This window comes from Misgurnus anguillicaudatus, chromosome 19 (genome assembly GCF_027580225.2).
Source record: "Misgurnus anguillicaudatus chromosome 19, ASM2758022v2, whole genome shotgun sequence".
NCBI lineage: Eukaryota > Metazoa > Chordata > Actinopteri > Cypriniformes > Cobitidae > Misgurnus > Misgurnus anguillicaudatus.
The window spans coordinates 54,188,081-54,213,199 of NC_073355.2; the positions used below are offsets into that span (position 1 = coordinate 54,188,081).

Below are 25,119 nucleotides of genomic sequence, written 5' to 3' on the forward strand. Positions count from 1 at the left end.
TCTTTATGCAGTTAACGACCTCAAACAGGTCCATCTAATTTTGGATAATAAATAGAGTGGAGGTGGACATTTTAAAGGCAGACTAACAGGTCTTTGAGGGTCAGACTTCTAGCTGATAGAGAGGTGTTCATATTATTATTTTTCCCTTACACAATGGTTACTAGATTTTAACTATATTTCTTCTCTTTTAAGGGAAATGAAAAGTGGACACAGAGCCAAATTCGGTCATCACATTTGTTGATGGGGAGAGAAATGTTCACAGCGTAAAAAACATGATGTTAGCACAGAAGAAACAGGAGAAAAATAGAAAAATGATATAAAAAGATGAAAATACATCATCAGGGAGAAATAAATAAACATAACTGTATGCTGAACTATTAAATACAATACAATCAGTTTTTTCCAGATCCCAAAGCAATTTTCAAATGAGGAAATCTTTATGGGTCACTCTATGTAAATTAAAGAGATGACTGATACTCCTGAAGTCTCTAAACTGATTCTTTATGTACTATCACTTGTGGCTTTATGTGTCATATTGTCATACATACAATGAAAATATTTCATGAATGTGCATTTGATGTCTTTACTGTATAAGCATAAAATGAATGACAGATGGGTCAGGAGGAAACATCAGCCATAATCTCTTCCTGATTCAGATGAAAATAAAATCACATCAGTCATTGGGATAAAATTCAAATCTACTTTTCACAGTTTTGCATTGTTTCAAGGCAGCTTTACAGTAAAAAACAAGAAAAGAAAGAAATCATAGAAAACGGGAAATTATGAAACACATAAAATGATATTAGTTCACATCTTTTATTAGATCAACACTAAATATAAATAATTATAGTATTATAATCAGACAGTTACAATTATTGTAAAGTCTGTGTAGTCATTTCAGAGATTTGATTTGCAAGGTTAAGCTGGAGATGGTGATCCTTTATCCAGAGTGAGATGACCCTCGGCTCAGGCATGCCGAGATGCGGGCAGAAACTGTAAACAAGTGAAGCTTAGTGTCATTCGCATAGCAGTGGTAGCAAAAGCCATGTTTTCGAATGACAGAACCCAGGGATGTCATGTATATTAAAAAGAGAAGTGGTCCAAGCACGGAGCCTTGAGAGACCCCGTTATCGAGACACCCGGGGATCAGAGACGTCACCTCTTCAGGATACCGTAAATTACCTACCTGAGAGGTCTCAGTGGAGTGACCGCTTTTGAAACCACATTGATTGCTATCAAGGACATGATTTTGTGTTAAGAAAGAGGAGACCTGGTTTAACACCACACGTTCAAGAGTCTTGCCACTGAAGGGAAGAAGAGAAACTGGTCTGTAGTTCTCTAGCATAGCAGGATTGAGTGTGGGTTTCTTCAGCAGCGGGGTTATCCGAGCCTCTTTAAATGCTGCGGGGAAAGTACCAGTGGAAAGAGATGAATTGATAATGTAGTTGAGAGCAGGGATAACTGACGGAGAGATGGCCTTAAGGAGATGGGTGGGTATGAGATCTAGCGGGTAGGTAGTCAAATGGTTAGAAGCAAAGACCTTGGAAACGTCCGCTTCAGATAGGAGAGAGAAGGAGGGGAGTGAGCGTTCTTCAGAAGTTTGAGCATGCGCAAGATGCGACTGACTGCTGAAAGTATTTGTTTTCTTTACAAAGAAGGAAGCAAAATCATCAGCAAAATTTGATATACTAAAGTAATTAAATTTCATCTCCTTTTGTAGAAGATCCTGACCTGTAGATGATGGTTTCATTCTTTTGTAGAAAGTTACAGTTATGTTAAGGCCAGAAGTGGATTTTGTCATATTTCTGTGCATTTACTAAAGCAGTATCATTTTTCTTTGCTGTTATTTTAGATATTTTTCAAAACTAATCCTTATATGACTAAAATCAGCCATTGTGACTGAGCTATAACATCCGAACAGCTACCTTTACGTTTCTTATGAATTGTTTCAGCTGGTGTAGTGAGTAGTGCTGCGCACCGTTCAGATGTATTTTCGGGAACCTGAGTTCAAATGCCGGCTTGACATTCTTTGGTTTAATTAATATCAAACTTTTAAGAGCAATGTCTGTGGTAACAGTGGTATATAAGGAATAATTCATGACAGGCCATTAAATAATTTTAAAATAAAACACACGAAGTGGAGAAATGTATATTTCTCAACCAATCAGAAGAAAGCATTCAACACCCCTGAGGTACAAGAGGAATAATTGACTCCGGTACTTTGCATTGTACTACATTACCACCTTGGTTGTGCATTATTTTCAAATATTATTTTTGCATTTTTGCAAATATTATTTTTGCATTATTTTTTAGGCCTGTTGTCAATTGTCTTTACATAATATATATATTTATATGTGTAGTTGCTGTACACTTGCAGAAGCACTTCTAGTTTTACGAGTGAAAAGTATCTGGACCTCTTCTTCACATGCTGTTGCCAAAATAAAGTGTTTTTGATTTCCCGTGCTTACTTAGTTCATTTTTCAAGCACTTTCAAAATAAGTATTTGAACACCCTGCTCTTTTGCAAGTTCTCCCACTTAGAAATCATGGAGGGGTCTGAAATTGTTGTCGTAGGTGCATGTCCACTGTGAGAGACATAATCTAAAAAAAATCCAGGAATCACGATGTTAATTTTTTTACTATTTATTTGTATGATACAGCTGCAAATAAGTATATATCAATCCGTCTTGCCCAATGGTGGAAACCAACCAGCATGGCGAAGTGTCCTCGCATTCTGTCTTTTCCGGTGCTTACCAATGACGTTTTAACTTCACACAGTTTAGGTAGTTTTATCTGACTTATCTGTAATATGATCCACTAGATATAATTATGGAATTTGATAAACGTTTGATCATTCTTTTTAACTGATTAATATAGTGAGTCGTTTAAATGGATCTCAATTGTCGCTTAAAGTCCTTGCATCAGCTGCTGCAGGTTCACGACCATACAACTAGCTTAGTCAGACCTCATAATTAACGACAGTCGATACGCCAAGATTTAACCCTGGTAAGAAGAGTTAACTGTTTTGTCAGACCAAGTCATTATGGGCAGTCGATGCGCCAATGCTTAACCCTGTAGTTAAGATTCAGTGGTTGGTCAGACCACATCAAGTGAAAAGGCAGATGATGCGCCAAACTTTACTCTATTGATTAAGTGTGTAAGTAGTTCATCAGACCAAAATAGTAAAAGGCAGACGATAGGCTAAACTTAACCCTATTAAGAGTAAGTGCAATTATGATTGGTTGAACTATTTCAAATGAGACCAAACCAGCCCTGTTTCAGATAGTTTGTGCATGTAAAGGGTTCATATTTAGCTCTAAGAGCTGAGGAGACGGTGACTCTTCTGTCCCCACACCACACTCTTAAAACCAATGTGTTATCTAGGATGGGTTAATTTTAACACATTGTTTTGTGTTAAAATATTTAACACATTATTTGTTGTTTTATAACATTATGGGGTGGTTTCCCGGACAGGGATTAGACTAGTCCTAGACTTAAACACTTTTAAGAGCTCTCCAAACTGAAAACAACTTGCACTGACATATCTTAAAATACATCAGTGCCCTTTGTTTTACCTCAAAATGCACACATGTAATGTTTTAGTAAGGCATGTTTGTTAAAACTAGTTATATTTCCTAATTAAACTAAGGCCTAGTCCTGGATTAAGCTAATCCTGGTCCGGGAAACCGCCCCTAAATGTCATTTTGTGTTGATTTTGAGTTCAAATAAATAAAAAGGACAACACAAGATGTGTAAAAATAACACAAAGTGTGTTGTTCCAAAAAAGATGTCTCAAGTTAAGGACAACACACAAGATGTGTTATTTTAACCCATTTGTTTTAAGAGTGCAGGGGGTGGGTTTTCTCAGGGGTAGATGTGAATTCTTTGAGAGAGGTTTCAGATGTTAATTCAACAGGAATTAAATGTCCCTGTGGATCCAGCCATTTGTGGGCTTTATACAGCCATCTTTTGTCAGGGTTTGACACCATCTTGTTTCTAGCATATTGATTTGCATTTATAGAACAATGGTTAAACAACAACCTTAATTTCCCACAAGATGGTTGTCATGGGGTAAACCTACATATAAATAAATACATGACACAGTGTGATTTTCATGTATTGTTGGGAAGCGTCACTGAATGACTCTCCGTGTCGTCTTGAGAGCCGTGAGCTTCCCAACCATCTGAAGGGCCTTTCAGGATGATGACACACACACTTTAGTGACTTTAGTTAGTGTACTGCACTTTGAATGCTGGCTGTAGATATTTGGCTTTAAGTGTGCTGTGATTAAAGAGATAGTTGACCCCAAAATGATCACTCTCTCATCATTTACTCACCGTTAGGAAGATATTTTGAGGAATGTTTGTAAACAAACCGTTTGTGATCCCCATTCACTTTTTATAATAGGAATAAAGACTACTTTGGTTATAAACATTCCTCAAAATATCATCAGAACAAAGACATTTATACAGGTTTGTAACAACATGACGGTTAGTAATGAGAGAACTTTCATTTTTGGGTGAACTAACCCTTTAAATGGTTGCTGTGGTGGTGAGATCCTTCTATCAGTTTAGCTGCAGCGCCCCCTAGTGGATAAATGCCAGTGCCAGACGATTTAAAACTGAGTAGGCCTGTCGGTTAGCCTGACGTTGTCATACTCAAATCTAAGTCTGAAACCGCTCCAATGGGCTGCTGTGATTAAGGGGCGTGTTTCATCCGAACCAGGACAAAAAATGCCTCTGCACTCAATTGGATAGACTTACAACCAATCAGAGCAGGTACTGTTGTTTCAAAGAAAACTATAAGCAATGCGCTGAACCGCCATGCCATCCATGCACGCTCACCACGCAAGACTCCATTGCTAAACAAAAAGCATGTTGAGGCAAAAGGTTAAAGATTGCAAAAGAGCATTTGGAGAAGCCTGTGGATTTTTAGGAGACTATACTGCCCTACAAAGGCTAAGTGCAGTAACTACACAAACACTGAGAAAAATGCACTTAAACTTTTTTACTCCAACCAGTTAAACATGTAACTTCAATTTTGGCACACACGTTTCTCTGAAATGGGACACAATTGAACCAGGAGACTTTGTCACAAGACACATCAGATCTCACAAAGCCCATTTCAACCCTTAACTCAGTTTTTACCAAATGGGTAGTTACTGCGCTTTGGCTTTGTAGGGCAGTTTAGTATGATCAGATGAAAGCAAAATTGAACTTTTTGGCAGTAATTCTCAACACCATGTTTGGAGAAGAAATGGCACTGCCCACCACCCCAAAAACACCATACAAACAGTTAAATTTGGGGGTGGAAGCATCATGGTTTGGGGCTCCTTTTCAGCAAGGGGTACTTGGCAGACTTCATATTATTGAAGGCAGGACGAATGGAGAAATTTACTGGCACATTCTGGATAAAATCTACCAGAAAGCTGAAAATGAAAAGAGGGTGGATATTTCAGCAAGACAATGATCCCAAACACAAGGCCAAGTAAACAATGAAGTGGTTTCAAAGAAAGAAAATCAAGTTGTTGAAGAAAATCTATGGAGAGAACTAAAGATCAAAGTTCATAAAAGATTTCCAAAAAAGCCCAGCAAGGAGCATGCGTTAGCTGTGACGATCTCATGAGACAACGGGTGTAATCCATCATGGCAGCGCACTGAACACAACTAAAAACAAACAAAGTGAAAACTAAACAGACCGATCTACATTTTATTATACGTTTCAACGCTTCAACACCAAAACCAGATTTAAGCCAAAGTGGAAACCGCAGAAAAGTTTATAGACGATTATTACTGTAGATTGATCAGCATACCACAACCACAAAAAAAAAACATGTCGAGAATACTCTGCAGAGTCGGAGAAGGATCCCACAATGACATCTATAGAGGTAGGTCTTCTAGAATCAATCAATAATAAACTGGCAATTCTTGAAATACTCCATCAGGATATCAAAGACTTAAAATCCAGCCTTGAGTTTAGTCAATCCCAGATAGAATCGCTGCAAAAAGAAAATAACGTGATGCATACAAATATATCAGAACTCACAAAAACAATCAATAATCTCCAAACCGACTAAAAGAATCTGAACTAGACATTCAATGCCGTAGTCTGCGGGATAATCTGATCTTTTCAGGCATACCAGAACAAACCGAAGACAACCGGGAACATGCGATCAAAGATTTCATGCATTCTACACTCGGAATCCCAAAAGAAACTGTCAACAATATCACTTTCCAACCCGTTCATCGCCTCGGATCTAACGACGATAAAAATCCTGACACCAAACGTCCATGTCCCATTGTTGCAAAATTCAAACATTACAAACAGAAAGAACTGGTCAAGAGCAAAGGAACTGCGAGGAACTACATTCGGACTGAACGATCAATTCCCACGAGTCATTCAGGACAGACGGTCAGAACGGAAAGAAAGCGATTATCACGGTTGACCGACTATATGTGGATGGTAAGCTTTACAGAAATGACACTATGTTTTGGCTGTAATCCTTCACTAAAGGTAACAGGAAAAACCGCCAATGAATGCAATACGAAATAAGTAATAATCACCTGTTGGGTAAAATATGCTATCTGGATTAAGATCTTGTATGTTTTTTCCTTCTTTATGCATAGATTATATAATATGGCACAGATGTTAAAACTAACTGAACAAAAGCAACAAACGATCCTTAACATAAAATGTCAAATTTAAAATTTGTAAACTCGAATGTACGAGGCATCAACTCACCAGCTAAAATCTTTTTAAACTACCTTCAAAAACTCAAGACAAGACATATGTTTATTACAAGAAACCCATCTTTTGGAATCAGAACATAAAAAATTGACAAATACACAATTAACGCAAATATACTCGGCATCTTATAACTCAAAGAAAAGAGGGGTAGCTATATTAATCAGCAAAACATTGCAGTTACTAACCATTCAGCTATATGTGACCCAGAAGGACCAAACACATATGACCCCCATTTTTCCATGATTTTTTCATCAGTATCTAACCTTGCTCAATCATTGGAGGCGACTTCAATACAGTTATTGACCCAACTCAAGGTAAATCAAATATGTCACCACAATTTAAACCATGGCAGTCTACAGAAATTATTAAACAATACATGACTGATCTTGGCCTTGGCGACAGCTGGAGACTGACAAACCCGAATTCTAGAAAATACACTTATTTCTCAGCAGTTCATAAATCATATTCACATATTGATTATTTCTTAACCAGCAACTCTCTCATTTCAGACATATTAAATACAACAATTAATCCTATTATTATATCTGACCACACACCCGTCACTGTAACTATCAATAGTACAGATCTTGCAAAAAAAAAAAAATTAAATGGAAGATGAATACATCATTACTTAAAGACAAAGACTTTAATGAATACTTAAAAAAAAATGGGCATTCTTCATGGAAACAAATAATATACATACATAACTAAATGTTATAACATTGGGATTTGTTGAAGGACTTATAAGAGCTTGTGATTTGTGAAAAACATCAAACATTAGAAACTTTCTGCAGAAGATCGGTACATAAATTCAGCTCTTCAGGTACGTCACAAAGAAATATATCTGCTATAATTAAAGGCGGAGTCCACGATGTTTGAAAAACACTTTGGAAAAGGAGACGGGCCGCGTACCAAAACACACTTATAGCCAATCAGCAGTTAGGAGCGTGTCTACTAACCGACATCCTTGCCGGGTTGCGTATGTGTGGGGCGGGTCTATCAACAGAAGGTCCAGATTCTATTGGGGTAGGGGCGTGTTTGTTTAGGTGATTTCAAATATCAACATTGGCTTTCAAACATCATGGACTCCGCCTTTAATTCTTATTCTCATGCAATTCTTATGCATATATGTGTGTGTGTGTGTGTGTGTGTGTGTGTGTGTGTGTGTGTGTGTGCGTGCGTGCATGTGTGTGTGTGTGTTCATGACTTCCAGTGCGTGTGTTCCCTACTCCTTTGTAACACCTCCTTTGTTTTTTTATACAAAACAAATTAGCTTATACAACAATTTTATTTTTCCCACAGTGCTTATATATACAGTGGCAAGAAAAAGTATGTGAACCCCTAGGAATAATCTGGTTTTCTACTGTGATTTGCCATAAAATATGATCTGATCCTCATCTAGGTCACAACAATAGACAAACACAATGCGCATAAGGTGACAACACACAAATAATTATAGTTTCTTGTGTCTTTTTTGAGAACCCCCATTAAACATTCATAGTGCTGGAGGAAAATTTAAGTGAACCCTTGGATTTAACAGCTTGTTGAGCCTCATTTGGCAGCAAATACTTCAAGCAAGCGCTTTTAGTAGTTCTGAATCAGACCTGCGCATCGTTCAGAAGCAATTTTTGCTCATTCCCCTTTACAAAACCGCTTTAACTCAGACACGTTCGTAGGATGTCTGGTGTGAACCGCTCTCTTGAGGTCATTCCACAGGTTAAGGTCTGGGCTTTGACTAGGCCACTCCAAATGGCGCATTTTGTTTTTCTTAAGCCAGTCTGTAGTGGATTTACTACAATGCTTAAGGTCATTGTCCTGTTGCATCAACCAACTTCTACTGAGCTTCAACTGGTGGACAGCCGCCCTGACATTATCCTGTAGGATTTTCTTTTAACTTAATAATTCATTATACCCTCGATGATGGCATGTGGTCCAGGCCATGAGGCAGCAAAGCAAGCCCAAATCATGATGTTCCCTCCACCATACTTCACTGTTGGGATTATGTTTTGATGTTGGTAAGCTGTGCCCATTTTGTGCCATAACATTTTTCCCAAAAAATTCAATTTTTGTTTCATCAAGCCATAAAATATTTTCCCAGTAGCACTGGGGTTTGCCAAGGTGCTCTTTTGCAAACTTCAGGCTCACAGCAATGTTTTTCAGGAGCGTAGCGACTTCCTCCGTGGTGTACTGTCATAATCACCGTGCCTGTCCAAAGACTTGCGTATGGTAGACTCAGGAACAGAGCTGTGTGCCCGTTACAATGATGTCTTTAGCTGTTACTCGTGGGTTCTTCTTTACTTCATTGAGTATGCTGCATGGTGTCTTAGGCATAGATATGTATCAAGGCTAGATGGCTCGTCCGCGCTGCTGGCCAATGGAGTGCAACGTCCGCATTTTGGCGGCCATGTTACGACAGGGCGCTCGCTCACTCGTAGCATTGAGTTTTAAAGGCGGAGTCCACGATGTTTGAAAAACGGTTTGGAGAAGGAGACGGGCCGACTACCAAAACACACTTATAGCCAATCAAATCAAATCAAATGCCGGGTTGCGTATGTGTGGGGCGGGTCTATCAACAGAAGGTCCAGATTCTATTGGGGTAGGGGCGTGTTTGTTTAGGTGATTTCAAATATCAACATTGGCTTTCAAACATCATGGACTCCGCCTTTAATGATGCAGGTACTTTTAAATGACCATAACTTGCTTAATTTTTTACCGATTTTCAAACGGTTTGGTTTGTTATAAACGTCAAAGATGTACCTATGACACTGCATACCTATACTAAAAATAAAAAATAAATTCATGAAACATGTTAAAGCATCCAGAATTATAGCCACGTTAATAACGTTTGTAAAAATCCAAACCGTTTGAAAATCGGTAGAAAATTGAGCAAGTTATGGTCATTTAAAAGTACCTGCACCATTAAACTCAATGCTACGAGTGAGCGAGCGCCCTGTCGTAAGATGGCCGCCAGGTGATGCCGTTAGGGACTCCGCCTTGAGCCATCTAGCCTTTATACATATCTATGGTCTTAGGAGTCATCTTGACTGTGCGCCCACTTCTAGGAAGGGTAGCTACAGTATTTAACTGTCTCCATTTATAGACAATTTGTCTAAGTGTAGACTGATGGAGGTCTAAACATTTTGAGATTGTTTTGTATCCCTTTTCAGCCTTATGGAGTGCAACATCTCTTGATCAGATATCTTTATAAGAGCATGGTTCAGAAGAGCTGATGCTTCTTAAGGACAGCAATCTTAAAATGTGTGAGTGTATTAATATCAATCAAAGTTGCACTAAACCACACATTTAAACTCATTTTATTAATTGGACTCCAGTTTGCCAGCTTCTGACAAAAAAGCTTTCAATAAAGTAATTAGTCCATGGGCTCACTTACATTTTCCTTCAGCACTGTGAATGTTTAATGTTTTTTCTAAAAAAGACACAAGAAACTGGAATTATTTATGTCTTGTGAGCTTATGCACATCGTGTTTGTTTATTGTTGTGACCTAGATGAGGATCAGATCACATTTTATGGCAAATCACTGTAGAAAACCAGTTCATTCCTAGTGGTTCACATCCTTTTTCTTGCCACTGTATATGTGACCCAAAGAAAATGAATAAATTTTAAAAAAGCATTGTCTTTTTATATGAGTCAAAGGGATGAAGTCAACTTAGCATTTCTGTCCAGCTTTCAGATGAGTTGGAGTGACGATAAAGATGAGATGAGGTTTAAATCCACAAAGATATTTGAGTGCGATGCAATGTTAACATCCCATGATCAGCAGTGAGAGAAACAATCAAGGACCTCCAGCTTGCTTTACACCGAGTTCTCCAAGCAGCATAATTTATAAACACCATGATCATGAGACACAAGTGACATAAGAAAAAGAAAAGTAATGAAAAGTCCTTTCTAGAAAGAAAGCCAATAACTAACATTAGTGATTTTTCTCACAAACCAAACAACAGGAAAAAGCACAATCCATACTTACAGTTGAGCAGAAACTCAAGAGAAAGATAGCTTGAGTGGAAAACCACGAGGCTTCCCTTTACCAAACATATTCACTTCTTCAATGGTAGTTAGTGATGGGCGATTTCAAAGCACGCTTCATGAGGCTTCGAAACATTTACGAATCTTTTATTCCGAATCATTGGTTCGGAGCTTGTTTCAAACTGGCCCAAGTCACGTGATTTTAGCAAAAGAGGCTTCATTACATCATTACTGTTTCGAAACGTTTAGAAAATCTGACGATTCACCACTAGGGGGAGTTGATCACAAATGGTGATTTAGGGTCGGTTTTTATTATAAAAGTTCATAAAACATCCATCCCATTTGGGACAGGGCCTAATGGTAGCTCAGCTTATATGCCTCCAGGCACTAGTGCCCTCAAGTTGCTCCTAGAGGTACTACACTGCTTTGCAGCTACCCCTAAGAAATCCCCAAGCAAAAAAGAAATGAAAATAATACAATAAAAACAGGTAACATCTTGTCTGTTACATTGCAAGCATTGGGTTACTATACATAGGCAAATATATTTCACCTCACTTCACTGTTGTTAACGTTGTTTTGCTTTGGACAGTATTTATACAATATGTTTGGTTTTTTTGGAGAAACATGTTCTCTGTCACACTTAAAAACATGAGGAAAATATTTAAGGCACAAATAAGTGCAGACACTGAGACAGTCAGACAGACGGTCAAATGAGAGAGACAGACAGTATGTCAGACAGGATCTGGTGATGGAAGACTAAACTCAGTATTTCCATTTGGTCTTTTTAAAGAAAAACAACACACACACACACACACACACACACACACACACACACACACACACACACACACACACACACACACACACACACACACACACACATTTAGGTTTCCATGTTTTGTGGGGACATTCCATAGACGTAATGCATTTTATACTGTACAAACTGTATATTATATTCCCCTAACCTAACCCTAACCGAACCCCAACCATCACAGAAACACTTCTACTACTTCACATTTTCAAGAAACATCATTTTGTTTAATTTATAAGCATGTTTCCTCATGGGGACATCAAAATGTCCCCACAAGGTCACAAAAACACTGGTATTCCTATTTTTATGGGGACAATTGGTCACACACACACACACACACACACACACACACACACGCACACACACACACACACACACACACACACACACACACACACACACACACGCACGCACACGCATGCACACACACTCATTCTCTCTCTTATGGGCTGGGTGTCTTATTTGTAAAAATCTGTCACAGTTGTAGAAAGTCATAGTCATAATAACACTATTGAATACTACTGAGGGGCAGTTGTGGCCTAATGGTTTGAGAGTTGGGCTCGAGGTTTCTTGAACGCACCTGTCCCCTGTGTGTTCACTACTCACTGGATGAGCCAATGAGGAGGACGAGTATAGTTTACCAATCATAGGTCATTATGTCACTTTCACTTTAGAACATTTAATATTAAAACTGTGACAAGAACACTAACCCATCCCAGAGTTTCACAGCTATCCTGTAATCTGACTGTAAATCACTTCAGTTCAGTTTGGATCACTGAGAGAGAGAGAGAGAGAGAGAGAGAGAGAGAGAGAGAGAGAGAGAGAGAGAGAGAGAGAGAGAGAGGGTGGGATTGGGTGGGTTGGGATTTGTTGAAGGACTTATAAGGGCTTGTGATTTGTGAAAAACATCAAACATTAGAAACTTTCTGCAGAAGATCGGTACACAAATTCAGCTCTTCAGGTACGTCACAAAGAAATATATAATTAATTCTTATTCTCATTATATTCATAACTAATAACTTTTCCTAATCTACATAAAGAAAATAATTTGTGTTGGTGTGTATAAACACTTTCATCACTGTGTTTGTTTGTTTCAGCAGTCGTCATGCGTTTCATTCTTCACTCTCTGTTACTGTGTGCTTCTCTACTTCTCTGTGCTTGCTATGGTTAGTATGAACCTGTACACAGACTGCAATCACACACACACACACACACACACACACACACACACACACACACACACACACACACACACACACACACACACACACACACACACACACACACACACACACACATACACTATAACAGAATTTTCTCTGTTCTAGATTCTCAAGAGAGCCGTGAGTCATTTGAGGGTAAGAAGTCTTGATTTGTTTTGGCTTGAACTTTATAAACTGCAGCCATTTCTTCTGAACACATCACATTTAACACATCTGTGTTTGTATTTCACACTGCTGTGAATTTATACACAACTGAAGGCCACACATCTGAAGTTCTGTTTGATATGTGGCTAAAACTCCATTCAAGATGAATGTTTATTATGTGTTGTTAAGAACTTTTAAATGTTATTTTTTATCTGTTTGATTATATGAAAACAGTTTGATAATATGTTTTTTTTTAAGATGTGTTTCTGAATCGGTATCGAGCGAATGCCTTCATGAGTGTCCCACGAGACAGAATGTACAACCCGTACATATACAGGAGGTATCGACACACACGAATCAGCTCATTTAACTTGTTTTTAAATAGTTATTATTAAACACTTGCATACATTTTGTAAGAATAAATGAAAGTAACTTTTTATTCACATTTCTTTTTGTGTTATTTAGAGTAAAATCCCCATCTGAGCGCAGGGCAGAGATTTGTGAAGATTATTCACCCTGTCGACTGTTAGCTCATCGCTACGGTTTTCAGCTGGCCTATCAAAGATATTTCGGTGGTCCGCAACCCAACACTAACCAACGGCAGAGTTACCCTAACCTGCGTCCATACTGAATCCTGCCTTCAAGATGAAACATTTACATATTACTTCATCTTATTTACATAAATCCTTCTGTCTTGCTATTTACATGTGCTTGCTCATTAACAAAGACCCACATATTTGCTTACTTTTGCCTTTTTTAACTTTTTCAAGTTAATGTTTAATTATAATAGCATTTATTCATGAGTTGATTCATCTGTATTTGTTTTGACATAAGTTCAGTGGTCACACTGTCTCTTTGTTACAGGTAATTTTTGCTGTTTTGAATAGCACTTGTTATTAGTAGGCTATAAAACACAATTAAAGTATTGCACCTTCTTTTGAATTTGCTCATTTTTATTATTTGTTTGTTTCGAGTCTGACGGGTGGCAGGCTGTGACTGAAGTGCCTTTGAGCAAGCCACCTTAACCCGAATTGTTTCCTGGGCACTACTGTGTGTGTGTGTGTGTGTGTGTGTGTGTGTGTGTGTGTGTGTGTGTGTGTGTGACACTACTCACTGGATGGGTTAAATGCAGAGGTCACATTTAATAATTTACCACGCTACAGGTGAAGCAGCTCTTTACGTCTTCTAACGTCTCTTAATCGGTCCTTATTTATGTCCAAGAGACTCAAGTTGGTCTGAGTTGATATCACTGTAGCAAAAAACACTTGTGTTGCACTTTGTGCTGCATTGCGCCGGGTGTATAATGGGGCCGTCACATCAACTGTGCACAACATAGACTGCAAAATAAGAATGATGCTGTTTAAAAGAACACGAGTCTGTGAGAGGCGGACAGAGCCAAAGTAACTCTTCTTCTCTCCTCCTCTTCTTTTCTGTCCTATCATCTCTACTTCACTCTTCTCATTCTCTCTTTTCTCCCCTCTTCCTTTAATGTACGTTTCTCTGCTCCTCTCTAGTTTATCAATTTTTAATTTAAATGAATTTTATTGGCATGATTGTGTCACTTACAATATTGCCAAAGCATTATACATAAAACTAGAAACACACATTAACACACTTACATTAAGGTGGAAATGAGCTAAGGTGTTGGGTGATGGATGAAGTACTACTGCAAAAAAGTCAAATAAAATAAAGTCAAGGGATATTTACAATATAAAAAGACTTAAATAAAGAGGTAGAATAAAAGTACTATACAAGATCAGGGCTGTGGATTATTTCTGAGGGTGTGTAACTAATAAGTTTAGTAGCAGCTGATGGGTGGCTGTCTTCCCTCAATAACATCTGCAGTAATGTCTCTTAAAAACAAGGCTGTTAAAAAGAATCTAAAAACATATATATATATATATATATATATATATATATATATATATATATATATATATATATATATATATATATATATATATATATATATATATATATATATATATATATATATATATATATACATATACATACTTCAAATATTTTAAATATATGTATTTTTGTTATAATAAAAACGTATTTCTTTTATTTTGTGTGTATTTGCTGAATGTGCTACATAATAAAAGTCCGGAAGTCTACAGCAGCGCGGTTTCCGGTAGCTCTGAAGTGTTTCCGCTCAGCACAGCGAAGATGGCGCGGCTTGTTGTTAGACGCGTTTATTGATCAGTGAATGAGATGAATATTTGATATCGAATAAAGTCGTTGAGGTAAGATTGACTTTATCTCTGTTTTCCGATATGACTGTTTAGATTGTGTGTTATGTGTGTGTGTAAGTTTCTCTCTCTTCGTCCTCGCAAATATTGTCAAACATGTTAAAATCGACATTTAACTCTTTAGTTGCTCATCATTAGAAAATTGGTCACAAATCCGTCAATGTTGCTTTTATTTAACTGTTAATGTCTGTTACTTGTTTTTGTGTCTTACAATATTAAATGCAGTGGTGTTACAGTATTTAATGCGGGTTTTTACAGTATTTAATGCGTGGTCTTACAGTATTTAATGCAGCGGTGATACAGTATTTAATGCAGGGGTGTTACAGTATTTAATGCTGTTTTTTGCAGTACTTAATGTGAGGTGTTACAGTATTTAATGCATGGCTCTTACAGTATTTAATGCGGGTTTTTACAGTATTTAATGCAGGGGTGTTACAGTATTTAATGCAGGGGTGTTACAGTATTTAATGCGTGGTCTTACAGTATTTAATGCGGGTTTTTACAGTATTTAATGCAGGGGTGATACAGTATTTAATGCAGGGGTGATACAGTATTTAATGCAGGGGTGATACAGTATTTAATGCAGGGGTGTTACAGTATTTAATGCTGTTTTTTGCAGTACTTAATGTGAGGTGTTACAGTATTTAATGCATGGCTCTTACAGTATTTAATGCGGGTTTTTACAGTATTTAATGCAGGGGTGTTACAGTATTTAATGCAGGGGTGTTACAGTATTTAATGCGTGGTCTTACAGTATTTAATGCGGGTTTTTACAGTATTTAATGCAGGGGTGTTACAGTATTTAATGCAGGGGTGTTACAGTATTTAATGCGTGGTCTTACAGTATTTAATGCGGGTTTTTACAGTATTTAATGCAGGGGTGATACAGTATTTAATGCAGGGGTGATACAGTATTTAATGCGTGGTCTTACAGTATTTAATGCGTGGTCTTACAGTATTTAATGCGGGTTTTTACAGTATTTAATGCAGGGGTGATACGGTATTTAATGCAGGGGTGTTACAGTATTTAATGCGTGGTCTTACCGTATTTAATGCAGGGGTCTTACAGTATTTAATGCATGGGTCTTACAGTATTTAATGCAGGGGTCTTACTAGGGGTGTAACGATTAACCGTCCAAGGGGTGCACTCGTGCAGAAAATTCCTTTGTGCCACAGAAGAAGTAGTATTACGTACGCTATTCCAGGAAATGTCTACAGGAATATTTATATCGCTGTTCTTCAAATTGTTTCAGGTATTTTCATGATAATAAAGAATATAGGACTTCCTACTGACCAAATGCCGTAGTACACGCACAAGCTGTGCATGAAACAAAGAATCGCAGCCTTGCGATTCAGAATCGATTTCAGACAGGCCTTTTTTAATGGGACACACAATTAATTGTTACATCCCTAGGTCTTACAGTATTTAATGCAGGGGTCTTACAGTATTTAATGCAGGGGTGTTACAGTATTTAATGCAGGGGTCTTACAGTATTTAATGCAGGGGTCTTACAGTATTTAATGCAGGGGTCTTACAGTATTTAATGCAGGGGTCTTACAGTATTTAATGCAGGGGTGTTACAGTATTTAATGCAGGGGTCTTACAGTATTTAATGCAGGGGTCTTACAGTATTTAATGCAGGGGTGTTACAGTATTTAATGCAGGGGTCTTACAGTATTTAATGCAGGGGTCTTACAGTATTTAATGCAGGGGTGTTACAGTATTTAATGCAGGGGTCTTACAGTATTTAATGCAGGGGTGTTACAGTATTTAATGCAGGGGTCTTACAGTATTTAATGCAGGGGTCTTACAGTATTTAATGCAGGGGTCTTACAGTATTTAATGCAGGGGTGTTACAGTATTTAATGCAGGGGTCTTACAGTATTTAATGCAGGGGTCTTACAGTATTTAATGCAGGGGTCTTACAGTATTTAATGCAGGGGTCTTACAGTATTTAATGCAGGGGTCTTACAGTATTTAATGCAGGGGTCTTACAGTATTTAATGCAGGGGTCTTACAGTATTTAATGCAGGGGTCTTACAGTATTTAATGCAGGGGTCTTACAGTATTTAATGCAGGGGTCTTACAGTATTTAATGCAGGGGTCTTACAGTATTTAATGCAGGGGTCTTACAGTATTTAATGCAGGGGTCTTACAGTATTTAATGCAGGGGTCTTACAGTATTTAATGCAGGGGTCTTACAGTATTTAATGCAGGGGTCTTACAGTATTTAATGCAGTGTTATGGTACAGTTTTATTGTTTGTTATTCAGGTAAATCAGAGACTTCACAATCATGGGGCGACGCTCCACCTCCTCCACCAAGAGTGGAAAATTCATGAACCCCACGGACCAGGCCAGGAAGTAAAGGGTTATGCTTTGACCTAAGTGTTAAATATCCTGAGCAGATGAGTTCTGATGTGTTTGTCTGTGCTTGTGTTTTTGCAGGGAAGGAGGCCCGCAAGAGGGAGCTGAAGAAGGTTTGTGTTTGAGCTCTCAAGTCTCAACCCTGAGATGTGTGTTACAATGACCATGTACAGGTGCTGATGTGTGTGTGTGTGTGTGTGTGTGTGTGTGTGTGTAGAATAAGAAGCAGAGAATGATGGTCCGAGCTGCTGTCCTGAAGATGAAAGACCCTCGACAGATCATCAGAGACATGGAGAAACTCGATGAGATGGGTGTGTATAAACTCTTTGTATTTGGGTTATAATGTGTGCACAGATAAGGGAATAAAAACACATGAAAGAATTTGACCCATTGTAATCCACATACCATTCACCCTAAATAGTATTTGAAATTAGAATTATGATGTCTCAAGTTATAGTTTGTTGTTGTGTGTTTGTTATCAGAGTTCAACCCGGTTCAGCAACCTCTTCTGAATGAGAAAGTTTTGCGTGATAAACGGAAGAAGCTTCGTGAGACCTTTGAGCGAATTGTCCGTCTGTATGAACGAGAGAATCCAGAGACCTACAAAGAGTTACGTAAGCTGGAGATAGACTACGAGACCAAACGTGGACAGCTGTCACTGTACTTTGATTCGGTGAAGGTGCGTGTGGATATGTCTTTACGTGATGATGTTTGTTACCTGAACAGCCCTCACAAACCTCACAGGTCTAATGATCAGTGTTGGGGAAAGTAAGGGTGTACTCACACTATCCAAACCACGCTCGGGGGCGTTTAACCCCCAAAGCCTGGTTTGTTTGACTAGTGTGATCGCTCTGTACCGCGCCCAGGCGCGGATTGGTTAATCGCACCGCGGCCGGGTTGCAGAGGTGGGCCGTAGCGCGGTTCACTTGGGCTCATGCAAAAGGTGAAGACGCCAGTTGTGCGACCACTCACCTTCATCTGCCTCCGTAAAAACCTTTTGATGTGCGTTAATGTCTGAGCTGCGCACGTGACAGATCAACTAAGCAATATGATGACATTTGAGAGGGCTGTCTGTAATCGCGCACCAAACGAATCTGAATAAAAAACACAGACTTATCATTACGGTGGGTTCCAGTGTTAAGAGAGAGCTTTACTTCCTGCTTTTTTTAAAACAATCGCATCTTAATGACGAAAGCGCGCCCGGACTCGGATCGATAAAGGTACAGTGTGAGTGCGTGCATCTGGGGGAGTAGGGAGGGGTGACATCGCGCTGGGGCATGGTTTGGTTTGGATAATGTGAGTGCACCCTAAGTAATGCATTACAATAAGAAGTTGCTCCACAAAAAAGTAACTAATTGCGTTACTTAATTACTTTTCATTGAAAGTAATGCTTGCAGTTTTGCATTCAGAAATTGCATATTTCCATTGCAAAATGTCTGCCATCTCCATTTCTGACTAAAACTGTTCACACACAGAGTGTGTAATTCTATGTTAATACGTTCAGTTTAATGCTGTACATTTTTTTACATCTAATTAATTAAACTGAAAAGTAACTCGCATTAATTTAAAAAAAGTAACTCAAATATTAATGTGTACATTTATAAAGTAATGCATTACTTTACTCGTTACTTCAGAAAAGTAATATTATTACGTAATGCACGTTACTTTAATGCGTTACCCCAACACTGCTAATGATGGGTCAAGGTGCTTTACCATGTGACCCTAACTATTGTTTTAGGGTTAGTGGTTTAACAGTGATACTTTAAATGGGTCGGCTTTGGGCCAGATTCAAGCACTTTTGAAGTGTGTTCCCTTACTCAACAATTCATTTATATACGAGAGTAACAACTGCAATTTATAACTGAACCAATAGTCCCTGAAGTAAAAATTCTGGTCCGAAAGCTAAAACTGAAAATCGAAAATGACATTTTAATAAAAAATATCTACAAAAAGTTGTGTGTAATTGTATACATTAAAAAAACAATCCCGTTTTTAAATTGGACTAAAATGAAACAATTACATTTTGTTTATTTTTATTTCTACGCAACAATCATATTTAACAGCTTTTTTAATCTAAACAATGTAACTTTCTAGAAAACTTAAGCGATAGTAAAGTATGTTTGATTAATGTAATTAACCCATCTGAACTATATTATATTGTACCAAATAGGAGGCTTAGAAGTTTTATTAACTTGTGACTTCAATATTTCTAAACTCCCTCTCAAATTATCTACATTTTATCAGCAAGCTCTTTTAGATTTAAATTTTGCTGCCTACATAATTTTTCTCCCCACACTTTTGCCAATAACAATTGACAATAAATCTTTGTTTTTAAAGTGATAGTTCACACAAAAATATCAATTCTGTCATCGTTTTCTCATCATCATGCTGTTCTAGACCTGTATGAATGTATTTTTCACAAAAGAAGATATTTTAATAAATGATGGTAAAACACACAGCATCCTACTCCATACAACTCAATATACAAGCTAGAAACTAAGCTTTGTTTTTGCACAGGCCTACTAAAGGGTTAATGGTGATCAACAGTAAAAATGACAAATTTGACCTCTTTGCAACAGGAAAAACCACTAACAATCAAGAATGCATGATTATATGGTGTCGTGGCTTTGCAATCAAAAAATGTTGTTATAGTTATAATTCAAAAGTCAATGTAGCAAAAACAGTAAATGAGGCAGAAAAAAATCTGATGCTGCACAAAAACTAATAATGCACCTAAGCCAACGTTGACATTTGACTGTGAAAAAGGTAAAAAATATCAAGTCCATAATCACTTTTTATATTAAAAATCAGTCATTTTGTGTGTTTCATCTATGAACTTGACAATTAAAGTGTTAAAAATCCTGGATTTTTGTAAACATTTTAGTAGTTTTAATCAGGACTGACGTGGATTAATAGATCTTTAAAAAAATGATGATACATTTTTACAGCAGTTTAATTAAGTCGATGTTTTCATCTGGACGGGTAGTGAATTTGAAGAATGCACAAGGTTTACGACCCGCGGCTCAAATGGAACGCAGTGATAGTAGTGACAGAAGGTGAATATTTCATGATAAAAAGGTTTATTTACAAAAGAGAACTTATATAAAACAAACACATATAATGTAGGAGTCAGACATCAGTAATGCAGGTGAATGAATGCCTGCACCATCAACATTAAAAGGGGATTTTTGGGCTCATTTTGGGTTCTACTGTAAGCCGGGAACAAATGACGAGGTGTATAAAACTAAAGTGGTCTGTAAGCATTGTCACACTGCTAAATAAACCATGACAGGAAACATGCTGTGGTCAATTTGTTCTTAAACATTAGTAATACTACACACATTATTTAAAAATAAACTCAGGTACTTAATCGCTTGTGTATTTACTTATTATTGAATCGATACCGAAGCAAAGTAAATTGAATTGAAGCCTCAAGAATCGAAATCGAATCGAATTGTGAAATTCCTAACAATACCCAGCCCTAAAATGTATATGTCTGTGATAGTTTGTGCCGTGGGTTGCTATGAGAAATGATTTTGCATCATCTGTCTGAATGTGGTATTTCACTGGATTATGTGAGTATAAATCTAAGACTGTGTGTGTTTGTCCAGAACGCTGAGTCTGTAGAGGTGGACAGTATTCCTCTTCCAGACATGCCTCATGCTCCCTCCAGCATTCTCATCCAAGATATTCCACTACCCGGTGCCCAACCGCCGTCAATACTGAAGAAGAGCTCTTCACTCGGGTCAGAACACACACACACACACACACACACACACACACACACACACACACACACACACACACACACACACACACACACACACACACACACTGATCATCCTGTGAATGTTTGTTAGATTGTGTAATTTGTGTGTGTTTCAGGAAGGGGACAGCCGTCTCTTCGGCTGCACTGGCTGGAGTTCCTCGTCTGCCGCCTGGACGGAAACCACCAGGACCTCCACCAGGACCTCCCCCTCCACAGATACTACAACTGTACGGAAACACACGACGAGCAGGTACACGCAAACAACCACACATACACACAAATAACCCTATAGAGACACACACAGAGTAACAGAAGATTCATTCCAGAAGCTGATACTGGATCAGACACTGAGATGATGGATACCGGAGGTCGGGAGACTGACAGCGAGAGCGACGCAGGTGATGACAGCGACTCGCAGGGTGACAGCGCTGGAGAGAGAGACGAGACGGAGACTGACGTCAGAATGAAAGGTGATCGTCATGACGACAGAGAGCACGAGAGAGACAGAGGCGAGTAACACACAGGTTTTTTTTTTTATGTTGTCAAGTGTACGATTAATCCCAGAAGGACCTTCTTATATAAACGTCCAGTCAGTGAGTGAATCAAATCACACTGAATCATTCATTCAGACTAATAACTCATGTTATTACTAATGTTTAATACTAATGTTTCTTGTGTTTGTATTGTGTGCAGTTGTTTTTGCATTTAGACCACAAACTCAGAACTCTGAGAAATCAGTTTTATTGCCATGTGACTCAAAGTTCAGCAGTGCAGGAAACTTGTTGTGTATTTGTTGTGTTTAGGTCGCAGTGTGCGGTTTGCTGACATGCCTTCACCCAGAGATAACCGAAAGAAGAAGGTGGTGAAGAAGACCAAGAACATCACACCACTGCAGGCTATGATGCTCAGGATGGCAGGTGTGTGTATCTGTGTGTTTGTGTCTCTCTGTGTGTGACTGTTAAAGGATTAGTTCACTTAAAAATGGAAATATGGTGCTAATTTACTCATCTTAGATGTTGGTGAAGTTGTTTCTTCAGTAGGACAGTAAGGATTTTTAGCTGAAACCGTGATCCTTTGTGATTTTACAACAGGCAACTCAAACAATGTTAGCTAAATACTAACTACAACTATAACACATATTGAAGAAAGCAGTAAGAGATTTATCAGCATGATATAGAGCGTGTGTGTATATATTGATTAATCTATGATATTGTACAATGAAATCATGATATAAAACGCAAAAAGTCTATAATCCCTAACCCTTTTGAAGCAGTACTAGACTGCAGTGAAAAGCGAGCCGAGTCTAGTCGAACCACGCAGTGAAATAAGAAGGGTTTTTAGTTCTTGTCGACTTAACTAATGCAGCATAAGTTAAGGAAAGTTACGTAAATGCTGGGCTAAAGCAATGTGTACGTGAAAACTTTTCAGTTTTTCCACTACGTTGTTGCCGTGTGAACATTAAACAAACAGTGTTAGTCTAAATCCTGAACAAATGTGTGTGTTTATTGAGGTGAATACTGTATAGATATATGTGTGTGTGTGTGTGTGTGGGTGTGCAGGTCAGTCTGTCCCAGAGGAAGAGGAGGTCGAAGAGGAGTACACAGACTCTGAGTCGTCAGACGAGGATGAAGGAGGTGTCGTTGCTGAAGCTGATAACTCAGTGGCCAATCCCAGACTTCCTGCTCCGTCTGCTCCAGCGGCAGCTCAACAACCTCCCCCACACCTGCAGGCTCCACCAATCACAGGGCCTCCACCTTTAGGACCGCCTCCTGCTCCACCAATGAGACCGCCATCTGGCCCGCCTCCAGGACCGCCCCCTGGTGTGTTAGCTGACCCCCTTTTAATTAAACTTCTGTGATAAGTGTCCATCATCATTGTTTTTGGAACGGATAGTGAATGTTGATTGGTCGATGATAAAATTCTGCCTCTTTATTGTAATACGAAGGTGCACCTCCGTTCCTGAGACCGCCTGGAATGCCTGCTGCTCTCAGAGGGCCGATTCCACGTATGTTGCCTCCGGGACCCCCGCCGGGCCGACCTCCAGGACCTCCTCCAGGGCCGCCGCCAGGTCTTCCTCCCGGTCCACCCCCCAGAGGACCGCCACCCCGCCTGCCCCCTCCCGCTCCTCCAGGTTTGTGTCTTCAATGTTTGCTGTTCAACATATCAGACTAATAAATGCTGTAGAGTGTTGTTCATTGTGTGTTTTTTATTATTTTATTGGGCTCCCTTTCCTCCACCGTGCTTTTCATTATACATGAATATTAGTTTGTGATATCATTGTGGGGTTCTTATGTGTGATTTTGATTTGCAGGAATGCCACCACCACCCCCTCCCCCTCGCTCTGGACCCCCCCGCATGGCCCCACCGCTCTCCTTATTTCCTCCTCCGCTTAACCCCAACGTGCTTAGTGCTCCCCCCAACATCGTTTCACGTCAGAAACCGTCCTCTGCGACGTCCTCCGGCGAAGGTCCTCAGAGCGCGTCCGTGCTTGCGCGTCCCTCCGGCTTACAGATGCCGCCGCCCCCGGGCACCGCGCCCAACCCTCTCGGCCCCACCATTGAGAAACGGGCCAACATCTCTGGCCCCTCCGCGGCTCAGCCAGGCGGCGCCACCATCTCGGCCAAACCGCAGATCATCAATCCCAAGACGGAGGTGACGCGTTTTGTGCCCACGGCGCTCCGCGTGCGCAGGGACCGGGCCGGCGCTGTGGGCGGTGCAGAGAAAGCGGGAGGCAGGAAAGAGGACGAGAGAGAGCTGCCTAGACATCAAGTGTCGACAAACCCGGCCCATCCATCCGGCGTGGCCCCGCCCAGCATGAAGACTAAGGATCAGATGTATGAGGCGTTCATGAGGGAGATGGAGGGCCTGCTGTGATCTCAACTTTAGCTAGTCAATAAAACCCAGAAACATCTGTGCTACAGCTGTTAAAGTTGTGCTTACTGTGGCAACATTTAGGTTTTTTTATCAACAGCATTGTTTGTTGTTGTCAGACAAGATTGTGTTTCATCTTTAAATATCAATAAACTTCAAATGTCATGGTTCTTCTGCTGACCTGTATTATTTTATAAATATTTCAGTATTCTGATCTACATTCAATGTGTGTTTTTTCCGGTGTCATCTCCTTCTTGCAAACGTGTTGCTCCACCTGGAAATAAATGTAAGATCTACAGGAGGACAGCAACACAGTACAGTACAGGTAAAGAGGGCAAATCAAATTAATGGTTGTATTATGAGGTTTTTATAGGTCTGGTGAGACCAAAGACAGTTTTCCGGCCTTGGTTGGACAATAAAGTTGTATTCTATTCTAAATTCAAACTTTTCCCACTTACTGACAAATAAATTGGGAAAGCCTTAGACTATGATCTGATTCAGACTGATCTAACAAACACAATGTTGATTAATGTCTGGATTGATAATGGAAATCACGACGGTCATGTTGATTCAATTCAAAGCGTTTATTGTCATTTATCCAGTGAGGAATGCAGGTTTCCCTGAGCAATGCAATTCTTACTTTGCCGTCCACAAAAAATACAAGGACTGTAGATACATACACAAACTGTACATGCATACATACATATGAAACATAATAGAATATATGAATAGAATATTATAGAAATGTATATTTGACCACTGATCCTGGAGGGCCGGTGTCTCTGCAGAGTTTAGCTAATTAAGGTGCTTCAGAGCTAAACTCTACAGAGACAATGGCCCTCCAGGACCAGGATTGGTGACCCCTGATATAGATGATGTTTTTTAAGGCCCTGTCCCAAATGGCACAAAGTACAGCTGGACTTCTCAAGTCTTAAAATGACGTACTTTG

The 25,119-nt window shown here is 39.1% G+C and overlaps 2 protein-coding genes and 1 long non-coding RNA gene across 5 annotated transcripts; 2 read left to right on the forward strand and 1 right to left on the reverse strand.

Moving 5' to 3' along the window:
- Positions 1-12,415: 12,415 nt before the first annotated feature.
- mgp (matrix Gla protein) lies at positions 12,416-13,844 on the forward strand. Of its 2 annotated transcripts, none has more exons than XM_073856772.1 (5): positions 12,416-12,503; positions 12,640-12,708; positions 12,871-12,900; positions 13,168-13,249; positions 13,375-13,844. In XM_073856772.1, the coding sequence occupies exons 2-5, from the start codon at positions 12,648-12,650 to the stop codon at positions 13,538-13,540; spliced, it is 339 nt and encodes a 112-aa protein (XP_073712873.1). In that variant the 5' UTR covers positions 12,416-12,503; positions 12,640-12,647; the 3' UTR covers positions 13,541-13,844. The 2 variants fall into 2 exon arrangements, with proteins under 2 accessions (XP_073712873.1, XP_055051161.2); XM_055195186.2 differs by having other exon boundaries at positions 12,422-12,503; positions 12,643-12,708.
- Positions 13,845-14,036: 192 nt separating this feature from the next.
- On the reverse strand, positions 14,037-14,789 carry LOC129436890 (uncharacterized). The gene is made up of 3 exons (XR_008641982.2): positions 14,662-14,789; positions 14,529-14,575; positions 14,037-14,246 (listed from the first exon to the last, which is right to left on the reverse strand). It is a non-coding gene; the product is annotated as an uncharacterized lncRNA (long non-coding RNA).
- Positions 14,790-15,003: 214 nt separating this feature from the next.
- wbp11 (WW domain binding protein 11) lies at positions 15,004-24,340 on the forward strand. 2 transcript variants are annotated; one of them, XM_055195187.2, is made up of 12 exons: positions 15,004-15,158; positions 17,438-17,523; positions 17,612-17,643; positions 17,748-17,841; positions 18,013-18,209; positions 21,142-21,275; positions 21,416-21,549; positions 21,626-21,808; positions 22,103-22,216; positions 22,859-23,119; positions 23,245-23,430; positions 23,611-24,340. In XM_055195187.2, the coding sequence occupies exons 2-12, from the start codon at positions 17,460-17,462 to the stop codon at positions 24,171-24,173; spliced, it is 1,962 nt and encodes a 653-aa protein (XP_055051162.1). In that variant the 5' UTR covers positions 15,004-15,158; positions 17,438-17,459; the 3' UTR covers positions 24,174-24,340. The 2 variants fall into 2 exon arrangements, with proteins under 2 accessions (XP_055051162.1, XP_055051163.1); XM_055195188.2 differs by having other exon boundaries at positions 21,629-21,808.
- The last annotated feature ends 779 nt before the right edge of the window (positions 24,341-25,119 follow it).

Bases quoted from the DNA above. Each gene is read 5' to 3' on its own strand.
- mgp (XM_073856772.1), top strand. From the start codon at position 12,648: ATGCGTTTCATTCTTCACTCTCTGTTACTGTGTGCTTCTCTACTTCTC. The intron at 12,709-12,870 runs GTTAGTATGAAC...TCTCTGTTCTAG, and splicing joins ACTTCTCTGTGCTTGCTATG to ATTCTCAAGAGAGCCGTGAG. The intron at 12,901-13,167 runs GTAAGAAGTCTT...TTTTTTTTTAAG, and splicing joins GAGCCGTGAGTCATTTGAGG to ATGTGTTTCTGAATCGGTAT.
- wbp11 (XM_055195187.2), top strand. From the start codon at position 17,460: ATGGGGCGACGCTCCACCTCCTCCACCAAGAGTGGAAAATTCATGAAC. The intron at 17,644-17,747 runs GTTTGTGTTTGA...GTGTGTGTGTAG, and splicing joins GCAAGAGGGAGCTGAAGAAG to AATAAGAAGCAGAGAATGAT. The intron at 22,217-22,858 runs GTGTGTGTATCT...GTGGGTGTGCAG, and splicing joins TATGATGCTCAGGATGGCAG to GTCAGTCTGTCCCAGAGGAA.